The sequence below is a fragment of the Chamaea fasciata genome, unplaced genomic scaffold, assembly GCF_029207755.1.
Source record: "Chamaea fasciata isolate MVZ Bird 193981 ecotype frontalis unplaced genomic scaffold, bChaFas1.0.hap1 SCAF_25, whole genome shotgun sequence".
NCBI lineage: Eukaryota > Metazoa > Chordata > Aves > Passeriformes > Sylviidae > Chamaea > Chamaea fasciata.
In genome coordinates, this window is record NW_027094110.1 from 2,457,604 (window position 1) to 2,473,544 (window position 15,941).

Genomic DNA, 15,941 nt, shown 5'->3' on the forward strand with positions numbered 1-15,941 from the left:
TCCAAAGGGGATTTTTTCTGATATTTTCCCCCGATTTTTTCCCCATTTTTTCCCCAATCCAAAGGGGATTTTTTCTGATATTTTCCCCCGATTTTTTCCCAATCTTTCCCCCGTTTCCCCCCACCCCCAGGAGGATTGTGGAGCTCACCCACCTGGCCACGCCGAGCCCAGGCTCTGATCCTCCCAGCCCTGCAGCTCCCCTCTCCTGTAGGCCGAAGGAGTCCGTCAATGAACGACAAAGGGGCAGAAACAATTTTGGGGGTTTTTGTTTTTTCTTTTTTTTCCTTTGTTTTTTTTTTTTTTTCTTTCTCCTGACAATTCCAAAGGGAAAAAACCTCTCAGCCAACAATTCCAAACTCTGAGGTGCTCTCATCAGAACCAAAATCTGACAACTAAAATCGAGTCCATTGGAAAAGTGGCAACCACTGGAGACAGCCAGGGAGAATTTTTTTTTTTTTTAGCTCTTCCAATAAAAAAATGTAAAAAAAAAAAAAAAAAAACAACAAAAAAATAACCAAAAAAAAATTTAAAAATAAAATGCCCCAGCTCCTTTTTTTTTTTGCTTTTAAAGATGAATTCAGGATTCAGCAAAAAAATGAGGCTCCATCTTCCACAGCTGGGGCAATTTTTAATTATTTTTTTATTTTTTTTTTTTAATTATTTAATTCAGGAAGTTGCAATTTCGGCTCTTCCGTGATTTCTTCACCTATTAAGAAAACACAACAACAAAAAAACCCCTTCCCCCCTCTTTATGACCTGTACAGCACAAAAACCCCTGTTTACACATTGAATTCTTGCGTGTATAAACACATAAATGTGTTTTTATACACACCCCAAAACAAGGGAGGGACAGCAGAACAAACCCAGCAAAAAAATAAACCAGGAATTTTAACGTATTAGAGGAAAATTAAGGGGGAAAAATGAGATTATTTTGGTCATTTGAACCTATTAAAGGAAAATCAGGGGGGAAAATCAGATTATTTTGGTTATTCTGGATGAGGGGATTTGGGGACACAACCACATCCAACCCTCAGGAACTGGTTTATCCCTCACCAAGGAAAAGCAGGAGCAGCATCCATCCCATAATATGTCATAACCACCCATCATTCCACGTTATTACCATCATTTAATTATTTTATTAGATTAAAATTAATTAAATTAAGCAAGGATTGCTGTGGCTGCGTGGGTTGGGAATTTATTACCATCACTTCCTGTTCATTATTTTAATTAAATGAAAATTACTTAATTAATTAATATTTAATTGGCTGCATGGGTTGGGAATTTGGGGCAGGATCAGGTGGGTTTTCTATCAAAAATCACAATTTTTTTGCCATTTTCGTTGTTCCTTAAATCCATGAACCATTATCTTGCCTTGGATCCAATTCTGATTTGGTGCCACCAAAAATTTGATTTTATTCAGCTTTTTTCTCCCCATATTCTTCCTATGGATATTCTTATAAAAATCAGACTTTTTAGGGGTTTTTTCTTCCCTATTAAAATTAAAAGTTAATTTTCCCCCCTCTGACATTTCTGTGCAAAAGATTTCTGCCCAAACTCAATGAAATTCTTTTTTACAGGTCAAGAAGAAACCCTTGGAACCTTTAACTCACACCAACATTAATGAATTTTCCCAGGATATTTATTTTTTCCCAATTTCAGGGGATTTTTTCTCTAAAAAATTCCCTTTTTTTGCCCCAGGGAATTTTCCCAAATCTAAAAAGAAAGAGAGGAAAAGTTGAGTCCTTATATTGATTTTTGGGGTTTTTTTTTTAACTGCCTGATAAAGGGAATAAAAGGAATTAAAAGGATGAAATAAAATAAAATGGAATTCTTCCATCTCTCCACAGGGGGTGTAAAGTCATTTGTTAAACCTTCAAAATTAAGATTTGGGATCTCCTAAAAAAATCCCTGGAGCTGCTTCTTGTGGAAATTCTAACTTGTTTTTTCTTCCAGGTTGGTTTTTTATCCCCTCAATCCTCTTGGGGAGTTCAAAATTTAAAGTTTTAAGCCTCAATTCTTCCAAGTTTTGCTCAAGGCAACACTGAAATCCTCTGGGAGAGAAAATTCCAACCTAAATCAGGAGGGATTTGAAGGTGGAAGGTGAAATTTCCTTTCCTCAGGCAACCAGAAACACCTAAAAAAATGCAAAATTCCTCCAATCCACCACCCTGGGGGGGAAAAAATCCCTTCAGGTTTAATTCCTGCAGAAACTAAAGCAGCAGTTGGCTTTTTTTTCTGGGGTTTTCCCGTATTTCACCTATTTTCCCCATATTTTCCCCTTTTTTTCCTTCTTTCCTGTATTTTTCCCGTTTTTTTCTCCCTATTTTTCCCCTTTCCCTGTATTTTTCCCCTATTTTTCCCCATTTCCTCCCTATTTCCCCCTTTTTTATCCCTATTTTCCCCCTATTTTCCCTTTTTTCCCCCCTTTTCCCCCTTTTAATCCCTATTTTTCCCCTATTTCCCCCATATTCCAGCTCAAAGCATGAATCTCATTTAAAGACTGGCAATAAAACCCTGAAAACAAACAACAACAACAGAAAAAAAACCTCTCAACCAAAACCTACCCCTCCAAAAAAACCCCTCTGAGTCCTAAACTCCACCCAGGTCATTTAATTATTAAATAAAAGGTTCATTAAAATCCTTTTTTTCCCCCCCCTCTTATTTTAAACTGGTGTCAAGGTGGCAAACGAATAAAAAACAAAACCAAGGAAAATCTGAATAAAAGTGAGTAACTCTGGTGCACTCAGCAGGTCTGGAATCAATTCAATTAAACGAGAATTTTAAACTTTTTTTTTTGCCCAGAATGCCATTACATTTTCGTAGCAAAACTTCTTTTAAACCCAGTTATTGGTTTAAAAAAAAAAAAAAACCAAATTAAAAATGCCAGGCACAAACAAATCAAGTTTTGAAAAAGACAAGAAATAAAAACACCCCAGAGGAGTTTTCCTGGGAGGAATTCCTGGATTTAAAGCCCTCAAATTTCCCTGGAAAAGCCTCTCCTGTTTTTTTTTTTTTTTGTGCCTGGAATTCCTGACAAAAGACTTTTGATGATTCACCTCCTGTTTAGCAGGTGAAAAAAAGAGTTTTGATCCCTTTTTTTAGGCTTTTTTTTTTTCCACCCTCCTCCAGCTTTTCCTCCTCAGGAATCGACCCCAAACCAAGGGAAGCTGCTCCATCCACTCTTAAAGAAATAATTAAAGAAAATCAATTTCTTTTTTTGTTTTTTCCATATTTCTGAGCTCAACCCCAAGGCCTTGGCAGCGATTTCCTGTAAAAAAAAAAACTAAAAAAAAAAATCGATTTCCCCCTGGATTTCACCTTGGAAAAGCGCCCCTGGAAAACTCCTGGACACATCCAACAACAGCTCCAGGTGAGCCCAAACTCAACCCTAAAATCCTTTATTTCCTTCAGAAAATCAACTTTTATTCTCTTTTTTTTACGGGTTTTATTTAGAAATAAACCCCGAGTGGAATAACCCGGAGGCTCTGGAACCTCCGATAACAACAATTTAAAAAAAGCCTTTTAAGCGTTTCCACAACAAAAACCGAGGGTAGAAAGCACAAACCTCTGAGCTTTAAAAAAAAAACCAAGAAAACCCCTCAAAAATCGCTTTTGTTTTTAACAACCTGCGGCAGGAATTCAGCCCGGATGCATCCAGAGTTACTCAGCTCCTGAAATTCCTTTAGGGAGTGACGAGTAATTAGGTGACTACAGCAGAAATACGCGAAATATTCTCTTTAGACGCCTTGCTAGAACAGGAAGGAAGGAGGTTTTAGCTGAAAATAACGAGATTTAGAAAATATCTGAGCTGGGGGACGAGCCTTAAGGAAAGGCCTCAAGCCTACCCAGGACAGAAACCGACCTCCCCCCGGCTTCATTCCCACAAAACCCCCACGAATTCCCACAAAATCCCGCTAAGTCCGCCTCAGCCCACCTCAGCCCTGCGCTCCCGCTGTGGGGAGCGCGGCCGGCCGAGAGGAGCCGCAGCTGAACCAACACCCCCCGGCCCTCCCGTCCTCCTCCCCCCCGCCATCTCCCGCCAGCCGCGGCGGCGGCTCCGAAGCGCTTCTATTTACGGTGGATCGGGGAGTTTTTCCCGAGCCCCCGGGGCCCGCCGTGCCGCTGTCGCCGCCGTGTCCCCCCCGCTGTGGCCGTTCGTGTCGCCGCCGTTACCGTGTCCCCGGCAGTGCCCGGCTCAAAGATGGCGCCCGGCGCGCGCGCAGCCTCAACGGGCCCGCCGCCAAGATGGCGGCCGGAAGTGGCTTCAGCCGCCTCACGGGAATAAAGAGGGCGGGCGGAGCGGGGGCGGGATTTTTTATAGTGTTTTTTGGTTTTTTGCTTCCCCGCGCTTTAAAAATCCTTCAAAAAACAAGGGCGAAGCTTCTCGCTGTGAAGCGAATAGGGCTGCGTTTTTCCGCCTTGCCCCGTGCGCACAGAATTTGGGTTGGAAAATCCCCCCCCCGGGGTCATCCAGGTGTTCGCGGTCCCCCAGAGCCCTCAGGGCCACGTCCAGCCCGTCCTTGTCACCTCCGGGGATGGGCAAGATTCCAAACCTCCCTTTCCAAAGCCCGGCCACCTTTTCCATGAGGAAATTCCTCCCCGTGTCCCAAGAATGGTCCCCAGTCCCTGCCAAACCCCCCCGCCCCTGCGGTGCCGTCCCCTCCCTCACACCTCCTCAGGGACGTGAATTCCAAACTGGAAGGTATTTTAAATTCCCAGCCCATTTTGGTTCCTTTTTTTTCTATTTTTTTTTTTTCACATCCAGCCCAGACTGTTTACCAAAAAAAAAAATAAAGAGGGGATTGTGACTGTTGTGTTTATTTAAGAGCTGTGGGCATGGCCACCTCCCTAGGAAAGCAGGGAAGAGGGTGACACTGCACCACGAAGCTTTTACAGCCCCTTCCTGTCCCTTGGAATCAGCTCCAGGGATCAACCTGGAGACGTTTGGGACTGAATTTTCTTTCAGCCCGCTGGGATTTTCTCATCACGGCCCTGGGGTATCAAAGACTCGGAGAGAAGACGTTGCTTCTCCATTAAAAAATATCTCCAGTACAATCAATCAGTGCTTGGGAATGAGAGGATTTAAGGGCCTGGTTGCTTTTATTTCCCATTTCCCTTCTTTCCTGGACAAAATTCCTCTTGGGAAGGAAAGGACACAGGGGTATGGAAGCTGGACGTGGCTGGAAGCCGATCCCAAGGAGATGGAGATCCCAGCTCCAGCAGGGATCACCTCAGCAGCACGGCTCTGGGGAAAGGGAGATCCCCGACCCAGGGCAGCCCCTTTTGGTGGCGTTTGGCAGCAATTTTGGGGGACTTTGCCTGCAGGAGGTGGGAGAAGAAGTGACAAACCTCACGCCGAGGGGAGCTTGGGCTGGATCCCCATCCCTCTTTCCACCCCACGGGGACGGAGCCGCTCCTCGGGGAGGGTTTGGGGCAGGTCCCCCGAGCTGCCGGACACACGGAGCACGGCGCAGTTACACGTGGGCACATTTTATTCTCCGGATGCACTCGCATTGTTTCTGCTCAACAGCCAAAGCTTTTATTGATTCCAAACCGTTCCCCTTTCTCCCTTTTCATTTTTATTTTTATTTTACTGCACCTTTTCCCACCCCTCAACCACTCTGCTGCTTCCACTTGGGAGTCTTATCTCTGCCTGGAGTCTGTTTTTTCGGAAGAAGCCAACGGACAATTCATTCAGATTCTGGGTTTTTTTTTTTTTGGTTTTTTTTTTTGTGGTTTTTTTTTTTTCTCCCAAGATCCATATAAATTACATGCAAAACATTGTACATAGAGATTAATATCAAAATGCAATACAGATCAGGTGCACTTTAAGCTGGACTCTAGGATATGGCAAACACACCAGGGTACATATTGCTTTGAAACCACCATTGTTTTGTTTTGTTTTTTTTTTTGTTTTTAATGTCATGCATACCACATAATACTCAGTCTTTTGTTTTGTATTTTGGTTGTGTTTTTTTTTTCTCCTTTTTTTTTCTCTCTCCCATTTTTTATACAAAAATACCAGTGCTTATTATACTGAGTTACTGGGAAAAAAAAAAAAAAAAGAAAGAAAGAAAAACTCAGCTCCACGTGCCCTCTTCAAAAGAAAGTTTTTGTTTTGTGAGAGCAGTTGGATAAATATATATACACACACATAAATGTTGAGTTCAGACTGTATATATATATATATTTATTGAAGGGGAAGGAAATAAACCAAAGGCAGTTTTAGCCATGGGTTTTGCTGGATGAAAACTGGGGGATTTGGGGAGCGGGGGAGAGTCGGGGTGAGGGTGATGCCGGAGAGGAGGAGGTGCCGAAATCGCCCCGTTTGGGTAGAAAAGGAGCAGGAAAAGGAGCAGGAAAAGGAGCAGGAAAAGGAGCACAGGATCTCCCATGTCCCAAGGGGAGATCTGGGGGTGCAGGAGGGCGTTTTGGGGGCTCGGAGCTCCTTGAGGGGTTGGGGATGGAACAGAAGCGATGCAGGCACAGGTGTCCCCTCAGAGGGACAAAAACCTGCCGGGGGACTCGGGGTGGTGACAGGAGATGGCAGTGGCACCTCGGAGATGCCCTCCTGCATTTGGGATGGGTTGGTTTTGTTTTTTTTTTTTCTCCAGGTCACCCTCAGAGAGGGGCTGAGCCCTCCAGCCCCCGGGGGCAAGGAAAAGCCCTGAAGGCCGCCCATGGTAAAACCGCGCTTTAGTTCGTTCCCTTCTCGAGATCGGTTGGAAAAATTTCACTCGGAAGCTTTATTGCACAGAAAGAAAAAAAAAAAAACAAAAACAATTTTGGGAAGAAAAAAAAGAGTGAACTTAATTAAACCCCCTCCCCACACCTTTCTCCCTGTGCAAATCATCAAAACCTCAGCAGGAAAACGCCTCCAAGAGCTGCCTGGCCAGCAAACCCGCGGTGGGATGTCTTTGGTACCGACTCCGCCAATTTCCCACGGTGGGGAGAAAACAAAATCCACGGAAAATCCGCCACCAAGTGGGGGGGGGGGGGCCTGCCGGGATCAAGGACGGGATGGCAGGAGGGTGTTCAGAGTGTTTTAATAACGAAGCATTCCAAGGCAAAGTTGAGCGAGGAGGGGAGGGGGTGACTTGGCTTCCTGGCGGGGCGGGGGGCATGGCGCTGGCCCTTCCCCTGCTCCGTGCGCACTCGTGGCAGTTCAAACAAAGCACAGAAAAAAAAAAACCCCAAACCAACCTCCCCCCCGAAATTATTCATAATAATATATATTTATATATATATATTTATATCTCCCCCTTAGTCAAGGCATGTTGCAGAGAGTCCCCAGAAAAGTCCGTGCCGCCGACCATGCCTTATTTTATTTTCTTCTTGGAGCACCAATCTCCCCCCCAAATCTCTTTTGTGTGTAATGTCCTCAATAACTTAAGCCAAGAGTCAGCTGCTGCCAGGATATCACTATAACTTAAAAAAAAAAAACAAACAAACAAAAAAAAAGCAACTTTACAGGAAATCTGCACAAGAAACATTTATACTCGAAGCGACCAGCCATACACCAACATAATTTATAGATATTTATATAAAAAAAACCCCGTTTGTGTCATCCAACTCACGGCTAGTAGAAAGATGGCTGCTCAGAGAAAAGGAAGCTGACTGGCATCCGATGGCTGAATTAATTAATTAATCCACGGAATTAATTAAAGTGTCCCTCGCAACTGCCCTCACGCAGTGGGCGGGACTTCGAGATTTCTTTTCTTTTCTTTAAACAAAATACATATGGCTGACGTAAAAATATCAAGTTTCTGAGCTAAAGAAAACTAGACTTTTTTTTCTCTTTTTTCCTCTTTTTTTTTTTTCTTTTTTTACTTTTTTTTTGTTGTTGCATAATATTTATAGAGCTTTATTTCTCCCTCCCCTCCCCGCCCACCCCGCTCCTAAAATGGAAACTAGAACGACAAAAAATAGAGCAAACGAAAGGAACGACCAGACCCTTTGTGGCAAACCCCTGCCAAGTCACAGATTCCTGGGAGTGACTTTTGAGAGCCTTCCAAAGTTGGCTTGAAGTTGTTGTTGGTTTGAGTCTTTCTTCTTTTTTTTTTTTAATTTTTTTTTGTTTTTGTTTCAACAGGTCTGAGGTATTAAAAAAAAAATATCAAAAGAAAAAAAAATAAATTTGGTGCATCCCCCCAAAAAAGTATTTAATAAATATTTATGTAAGCACACCATATCTCTTTTCTTTTTTTTTGTGGTTTTTTAGGTTTTTCTGTAAGTATTTAAAATAGAAAAAGTGATTTTCTTTTTTTAGCTGTTTTTTTTTTTTAAAGCAACGTCACCTTTAGCACAGAACCGAAACCCCAAAACCACCCCTTGTTTGGGGTTTTTTTTTTGTTGTTGTTGTTGTTGGTTTGTTGGGTTTTTTTTCCTGGTGTTTAACCCAAAATCCCCTCTTTCTCCCCTGGGTTATTATTTTGGGGAGGGAGGCAAGGAGGAGCCGGGCATGGGGTGGGCACTGAATTTGCACTGGGAACGGGCAGTGGTGGCAATTTCTTCTTTGCTGTTGGCAGTGAACGAAGCCCAGCTCGCCAGCACCAGGGTGGGACACTCGGGACATTTGGGATTTTTTGGGGGGAAAAGGACTTTTCCTCAGCAGGAACGAGCTCGTCCTTCCCTCCTCCTCCTCCTCCTCCCACCGCACGGGAAGGACGAGGTGATGCCAGGGGGAGGGGAGGAGAAAAACAAGACACTTGGTTCGTGTTGTGGTTTTTTTTTTTTTGTTTTTTTAAGGAACACTTAAAAAAATCTTGGCAAAGATCTGGGCCCTGGCGTGGCAGGAGGTGCTGCAGGCAGTGCTCGGACAAGGCACGGGAGATTCCGCTGTGCGTTCCTGACGGGGAAAAAAAGGGGGAGGAGAACCCAGCCAGAGCCAGCCTTTTCCCAAAAAAAAAAAAATAAAATAAAATTATGGGATTCTCTGCGCTCCCAGGGATGGGAATGACCTCGGGCAGGCGATTCCAGCACGTTCCCTTGGCTCCCAGGCCAGCCAGAGGGGATGGAGGAGAGGAGGGAGGTGGCAGAGCTTCCCCCAGGTCACAGCCTGCAGCAGGGGGGAAGGAGAAGCCCACACGCCCCGTCTCCTGCTCCAGGGATGGCCAGAGGGACAATCCAGAGCCAGCTCCAAGGAAAGGGACTCTCACTGGATTATTCCCAGCGGTGGAGGTGAGGCAGGGCTCGAGGGGAAGAGGCGACCTCCAAAAAAAAAAACGAGCAGCGAAGTGAGGCCAAGCCTCCAGCAGCACCTTCCCTGGAGGACCTGCAGCCGTCCAAGCCAAACCTCCGGGAAAATCTGGGATCATCCACGGGCCTCCCTGCCTTCCACTGGATCACCAGACAGCTGGATTGATCCCTGCCAGGATTGAGGAGCTGCTGTGCCCTGAGAATTCTCCACTCAGCCTCCCGTGGCTTTTGGGCACAGCTGGAGCCTCCTCCCGGATCCCTCGGCGCTTCCCCGGAGCCGGCGCTGCGAGGCTGAGGGTGCTGGCACACCCCAAAGAGCACAGGAACAGGGCAAAAATCCCTCTGCTCCGGAGGGCAGGAGCTGGGAGAGCTGCAAAAATCCTCTCAGCAAGAGCTCCCTCCCTGACCAAGAGCAGCAGAGAGGCCTCTCCTAAAAACCCCCGCGGCCCTCACAACCTGGGGGGGTTCTCCCCACCTTTTCCCCCTGGCGGCTTCACCTCCACCTCGGCAGGAAAATCAGAATCTCTCCCCTCTGGCAAGGTCAGAGCCGAGCCACCTTCATTTCTCCTCTCCCCGTTTGGAGCCAGAGAGGGAGAGAAAAACGTGTGGGCACGCGCAGAGGGGGAGCTGGAAAAAGCCCAGGTACCATTTCTCAAAGGTGGAAGACTGGTGGGCATCCCTGGATCTCTCAACCTTGGGAGTAAACGCCTTCCCCCTGGGCTGGGAGTTTTTAGTTTATTCCTTAATTTTCACACTGGAGTGTGACTGCCCCTCTCCCCAATTCCCACTGGGTAAAGGGGGGGCAAATCCCACAAGCAAAGAGCAAACCCCAACATTAGAAGAAAAAAACCCCAAAACCCTAAAAACCACGAGTGGAAAAACAAAACAAACAAACAAAAAAAAAACAAGAAAAAAAAAAGAAAATAAAATCAAGTCACAAGTGCACCCCCAGCCTTGGGGCTGAGGGCGTGTAAGACTACAACAATTCGAATTTCCTTGGAACATGCATTTTTCCAAAGTGAAAAGCCCCCGGCTGCGGGTGCCTGGCGCCCAACTCTTGGCGAGCAAAGAACCTGGCAGCTTCCCCTGGGCGAGTACCACGGAAAATCAGGGATGGAGATGCACAATTGGCTTTTTTTGTTTTGGTTTTTTTGGGTTTTTTTTTTGGCTTAGTCTCTCTCCCAACACCCAGCGTGGTGGTACTCTGGTTCCCACTGCTAAAGAACTGTTAAAAAAAAAAAAAAAAAAAAAAAGAAGAACAAAATGAAAACAAAATGAAAACAAAATGAAAACCGGATAAACACCCCTCCCCTTCCCCACCAAATAAAAACAAACCCCGACAAAACCCAGATGATGACACAGGCATGAGCAGTTTGACACGGAGCGTGTGATCAGTTACTGGTGCCGGGATCACACAGCGCCGAGCTGGACGAGGACGATGATGATGATGAGGAAGAGGAGGAGGGGGAATTCCAAGTTCCAAAGGTCAAACAGACGTCTCCAGGCTGTGGAAGGGGCTCCCGGGCTCCGGGAAGCTGAACTCGCTGTCCACGGCGTTGTTGTTCCTGTTCCCTGACCCCGCCAGGCTGCCCCCACCTCGCTTTTGGAGTCCGTCGGGCTCGGGCTCGTCTTCGGCGCCGTCGAGGAATGGTGTCCGAGGCTCGTCTTCCTCCAGGATGAACTCCGGGTGAGTCATGAAGTTATGGATGGAGCTTCTGGATTCGGGTTTCTCGAGGCCTTCGTACAGGGAGCTACGGAACGCATTCACCACTTTGATCTGGGCGGGCGTGGGGGAGGCGTGGGGAAGAAAAAACAGGGCGTCAGTCGGGCTGCCAGAGGGCAGGGCTCGAGGGAGGAAGTGAAAATAAAATGATGAAGGACAACCATCGAACAAAGAAAAAACAACAGCACGACCACAGGCAACGAAACCACCACTGAACAGACAGCTCGGTCAAAAGAAGAAAAAAAAAACACAAAAAAACAAAAAAATGAGACATCTACGGTGAACTGGGGTCAGAGTGAGGCACTACGGGGGTGGTGGGAACCCACCTCAGAAGCTGCAAGAAAAGACACGGGACGACTCAAACCCGCCACCCCAACACCACGGGTCTGGACGGACGGAAAGCCAAAATGCGTTAATTAGCCGCTCGTTAAATCCGTGTGTGTGTGTGTGTCGTGTGTGTGCGCGCTCACGGACACGAGGACAACGAGGTGGGGGAACTACGGCTCCAAAAGGAGGTGGGTTAGGCAAACAGCGGGGGGGAAAACTACTGCGGGAAGGCCTGGCTGGGGTTGGGCAGGGTCGTCCCTACACCTCTGGAGAGGAATTGGGGGTTCCCAAAGGCGTCTCCGGGTTTTTTGGAGCCCGCGGGAAGCGCGAGATCCAGGTGGGCGCCGTGAGGAGGGAACTGGGTTTCCCCACACTGCCCGAGCTCTGGATGCTTCCCTGCACCTGCAGGAGACCCACTGGTTTCCAAAGGCAGCTCCACTGGAACTGGAAAAACGGGAATTTGATGGGAGCTGGGAACCAACTCAGATTCTGTTGGGTGTTTTAAAGGAATTCCAGCCACACGCACAATCCTTGGAAACCCCTCGGGGGCAGCTCCACCGAAATCCAGGCTCAAGCAGGAGGTGCGGAGCCTGGTTTGGAGCACCAGGGATGGCTCTGCCACCTCCCCTGCACTGCCAGGGAGAGCTCTGGTGGCTCCCAGTGGATCCGCTGCTCCCTCCACATCCTCTGCAATTCCAGCCTCAAACCCTTCCAGCTCACGGGTTTTGGCTCAGGTGGGTGACACGTGTCACATCCCAGCTCTGCTGGGGTTTTAGGGAAGCAACAGGAGATCTCCTCTCCCACAGAATCACCTCCAGACTCCTGGAGGTTTGTCCAGCACGCCTGGAAGCGGCAGGGAAAACTCCCTGGAGCAATTTTAGTCGTCGTGCTCAGTCTCCTGCCCTGTGGAAGGAGCTTTGCTCCTCCTCAGCTGCGTCCACCTGCTCCCCCACCCCTGAGGAACATCCCCTGCCTGCTCCCTGGTGTCCCCATGGCTGAAACTGCGGCACAAAAGGGAGGAGATCCACAGATCCCACAAAAGGGGCAGGGGAGCAGCATCCCTGTGGGAATCCTCCCCAGCTGAGGGAGCGGAGAGAGCAGAGCTGGAGGGGGGAACGATCCTGAAATCCCCTTGGTGGTGAAGGAAACCAGAAGTTGTCTGGTTCTGCCACCTCCGTGGGCTGCAGGTGTGGGGGGGGAGCAGAGACCTCACCCCAAATCCTGGTGGGATGGGCTGGGCTAAACTGTCCCTTTATTTCAACTGTCCCTGGAATTCAGCCCCCAGCACAGCCAAACGCCTCCTGAGGATCTCGGATCCCACAAAACCAGAGCAGGGAATTCCTTCCTTGCACCCGGAACCCTGCAGGTTCTCCCTGCCCCCTCTCACCGGGGATGCCATTCCAAGTTCCTTTAGCACCTGGCCCAGGATCGGGAGGAATTTCCCGGCATGGGCTCGGCTCACCCCAGCTGGAAGCAGCCCCAGGAGCTCCTGGCGGGGGGAGCAGGGCACACACCTGAGCTGGAGCACCAAGGGGACGAGCCTGGGCTGGGGATCCCCAGTGCTGGAGCACCACTGGCCTGGAAAAATGGGAATTTGAGGGAGCTGGGAACCAGCTTAGAGTTGGATTTGTGCACTGATGACCCTGGATAAATTCAGCTGAAGGGACAGGACAAGGGACAGCAGCGAGGCCACCCCGGACTGATCACCTGTCACATCAGCAACGACTTGAGAACAGCAAGTCCTGACCCCTAAAAAACCAACTGGATCAAGGATAACGAATCCAACCAAGCCAAGGAGAGCCCAGGGACTGCCAGAGCCACGAGGAGGTGGCCGAGGAGAGCCCAGGGACGGCCAGAGCCACGAGGAGGTGGCCGAGGAGAGCCCAGGGACTGCCAGAGCCACGAGGAGGTGGCCGAGGAGAGCCCAGGGACTGCCAGAGCCATGAGGAGGTGGCCGAGGAGAGCCCAGGGACTGCCAGAGCCACGAGGAGGTGGCATCTACAGGCTCAGATTTAGGAGCAGCTCCACAGTGGAGCAGAGCTCCTGTGGGACCAGGAGATCTCGTCTCCCAAGGAATCACCTCCAGAGCACTGCAGATCTGTCCAGAGCAGCAGAGAAGGCTCCCTTGGAGCAATTCCAAGGAATCTGTGCTCAGTTTCCTGCCCAGCCCCTCTCAGCCCCCACAAGGAGCTCCTGCTGCAGCTTCCCTCAGATTTTCCTCCTTCCTCCATCGCCCGCTGCGAGATGAATTCAGCTGTTCCCTCGTCAAAAGGAAGGGAACAGCGAGGAAATGTGTTCTGAATGAGCCAGGCAAAGCTGAATTCCAGGCTGGAGCCGCCCCTCCCTCCCCTCCCTCCCACCCACGGCCCGGCTCCCGCCTCCTCTCCACCTGGAAACCTCAAATGCAACAACCTCCACGCTTGGAACTCACTGCCGTGAAACGTGAAACCTCCACGTGCTGGGAGAGAATGACATCCCCCCGCCCTGGCTCTGCCCGGCTCCCTGGATCCGGGGCAGAATTCCTGCAAAACCTCAGCATCGTTCCCCAGACCTCTCCAGCAATTCCAGGAGGGACACGGCAAGCCCAGCCCTGGAAAAACTCATCCACGGGACAGGGACACCACGGATCTGCGTGGAGGGAAGAGGAGCTTTGGGAGAGAGGGAAGCAGCAGAGGGGAAAACGAAGAGAAATCCAGGCAAGAAAAGAGCGGGGAAGGTTTGGAGACCTGGGGTTAGCTCCTGGTGTGAAGTTTGCACGAGCTAGCCGAGCTTTCCAGCCCCCTCGCTGCAAAAATGGGGGAAACATGGATGCGCAGACTGCAAAAAAAGCTGCATTTTGGTCTCATCCCCCTTCCCAACCCCTCTGCTCTGAGCCCCTCGAAGCAGATTTTATCCCATTAGAAAACCCGGGAGGTTGTTTTTTTTTTTCCCCAGATGCAGGCGGCAGCAGGAGGCAGCTGTGCTGCTCCAGGATCGCTGGGGTTAAACTCAATCAGCTGCCAGCCTCAGAGTCAGCTAAACAGAGAGAAAACAAAATTATCCCAAATTCTCTCTCCTCCCCCACAGTGCATAAACAGCGGAGCCTGAAAGCTCTCCAGAAAGTCACCGAGGGTATTTCTCTAATCAGAGGAGAACGGGGATAAGTGACTGTGCAATAAAAAAGCCAATTATCCAGCAGGGACACGTCCCCTGCTCCCAGCCTGCAGACAGAACCCACGGCCACGTGCTCACCAGCCCAACCGACCAACGCACAGAGGGGCTTGACGGCAGACAGGGCCTTTCTCGGGGGGTCTGGAAACCCAGGATCCAGCATTCCCGTTGATATCCAGCAGGAATGAGGATTCCATGCCCATTTCCATGCACAGTTGTGTGTCTGCACACCCTGGGATACAGTGTGGGCAGAGAAGCCCATGGTGAACACAGAGAGGGCCATTTTTAGGGTTGGAAAACCCAGTGCCAGATCCAGGATCCAGAATTCCCACTGGGATCCAGCGGGAATTGTTTTCCATGCCCATTTCCATGCAGAGCAGCGTCTGCACACCCTGGGATCCAGCACGGGCAGAGCAGCCCACGATGAACACACAGAGAGGCTCTGCACCAGACAGGGCTTTTCTTTCAGGGTCTGAAAACCCACTGCCAGATCCAGGGTCCAGAATTCCCACTGGGATCCAGCGGGAATTGTTTTCCATGCCCCTTTCCATGCAGAGCAGTGTCTGCACACCCCAGAATCCAGAGCGTGCAGAGCAAGGTGGGCACCGAGGATCCTGTGGCTGCCCCCGGGGATGTCCCCACAGAGCCCCAGGGGATGTCCCCAGGGCAGCACAGGGATGGCTCAGCTTTGTCCCCAGGCCATGCAAGTCCCCAGGTGGGGACAGAGAAGGGGACAGCAGCCCCGAGGTGTCACCAGCTGAGCCACGGGCAGGGCTGCCCACAGGCAGCAGCCACGGCAGGAGCAAATCCTGCTTGTCCCTCCTCCCCGTGGCTCAGCCGGCCCTGGGGACAGTCCCAGCGGCCACTCTGCCTCCAACAGAGACTCCAAGCCAGGCCTCTGCCCATCCCTGGGGTGTGCCAGGGCCGGGCAGCGGGCAGAACCAGCAGGATTTGGGCTCAGCCTTGCCCTTCTCCCAGCAATGCTCGTGAACTCGGGGGTTTGGTTTTTTTTTTTTTGAGGAAGAACCGCCAATTTCTGCCCGCCCTCAAGGAGGGGTGGGCTCAAACACCAGCCCTGCAAAGGAGGAGAAGAGGTAAAACTGGAGGAAGCAACAAGGAACCGGGGCGAAAAAAAGGACCAGAAAGGTTCGTAACTTTGTTAACAGCGTAAAAAACCTGGGGGGTGGTTTTTGAACGGTTTGCCCGCCCCGTCCTTCAGGTTTGGGGACTGAGTGTGCGAGTCAAGGCTGAGAGGGAGAGAGAACAGGCGGGGTTAGGTGGGTGCAGGTGCTCTCTGTGGTTATTAGAAGTCATGCATTGTAATAGACCATCACTCACTGCCCGCAGGAGGAGATGCAGCAGCAGCAGCAACAGCAGAAGTGGTGGGAGTGGAATTGACGGAGGAAAGAGCTACATGGGTTGGGCTAGAAACATTTTTTACATCGTGGTGCTGGCTCACGATGGAAGGCTGTCTCCTGAGGGCTCCCTGCAAAGAGGAGGCGCCGGTCTGGAATGTGTAAACTACGTCCATCTGCAAAGAACC

The 15,941-nt window shown here is 49.5% G+C and overlaps 1 protein-coding gene and 1 long non-coding RNA gene across 12 annotated transcripts in view; both read right to left on the minus strand.

Annotated features, from left to right (window-relative positions):
* Positions 1-285: 285 nt before the first annotated feature.
* Positions 286-4,239, minus strand: LOC136301105 (uncharacterized). 2 transcript variants are annotated; one of them, XR_010723793.1, is made up of 2 exons: positions 4,077-4,239; positions 286-3,745 (listed from the first exon to the last, which is right to left on the minus strand). It is a non-coding gene; the product is annotated as an uncharacterized lncRNA (long non-coding RNA). The 2 variants fall into 2 exon arrangements; XR_010723792.1 differs by having other exon boundaries at positions 286-3,749.
* A 2,483-nt stretch (positions 4,240-6,722) lies between these two features.
* The window catches only part of ATP2B4 (ATPase plasma membrane Ca2+ transporting 4), a 57,292-nt gene continuing 48,073 nt past the window's right edge, over positions 6,723-15,941 (minus strand). For 5 of the 10 annotated variants that reach the window (XM_066203802.1, XM_066203801.1, XM_066203797.1 and 2 more), the window contains 2 exons: positions 15,840-15,929; positions 6,723-10,975 (listed from right to left, as the gene is read on the minus strand). In XM_066203802.1, coding sequence (XP_066059899.1) covers positions 10,685-10,975; positions 15,840-15,929 — 381 coding nt within the window. In that variant the 3' untranslated portion in view covers positions 6,723-10,684. Of the gene's footprint in view, positions 10,976-15,736; positions 15,930-15,941 lie in introns of all 10 variants that reach the window. The other 5 variants (XM_066203806.1, XM_066203805.1, XM_066203804.1 and 2 more) reach the window with 3 other exon arrangements.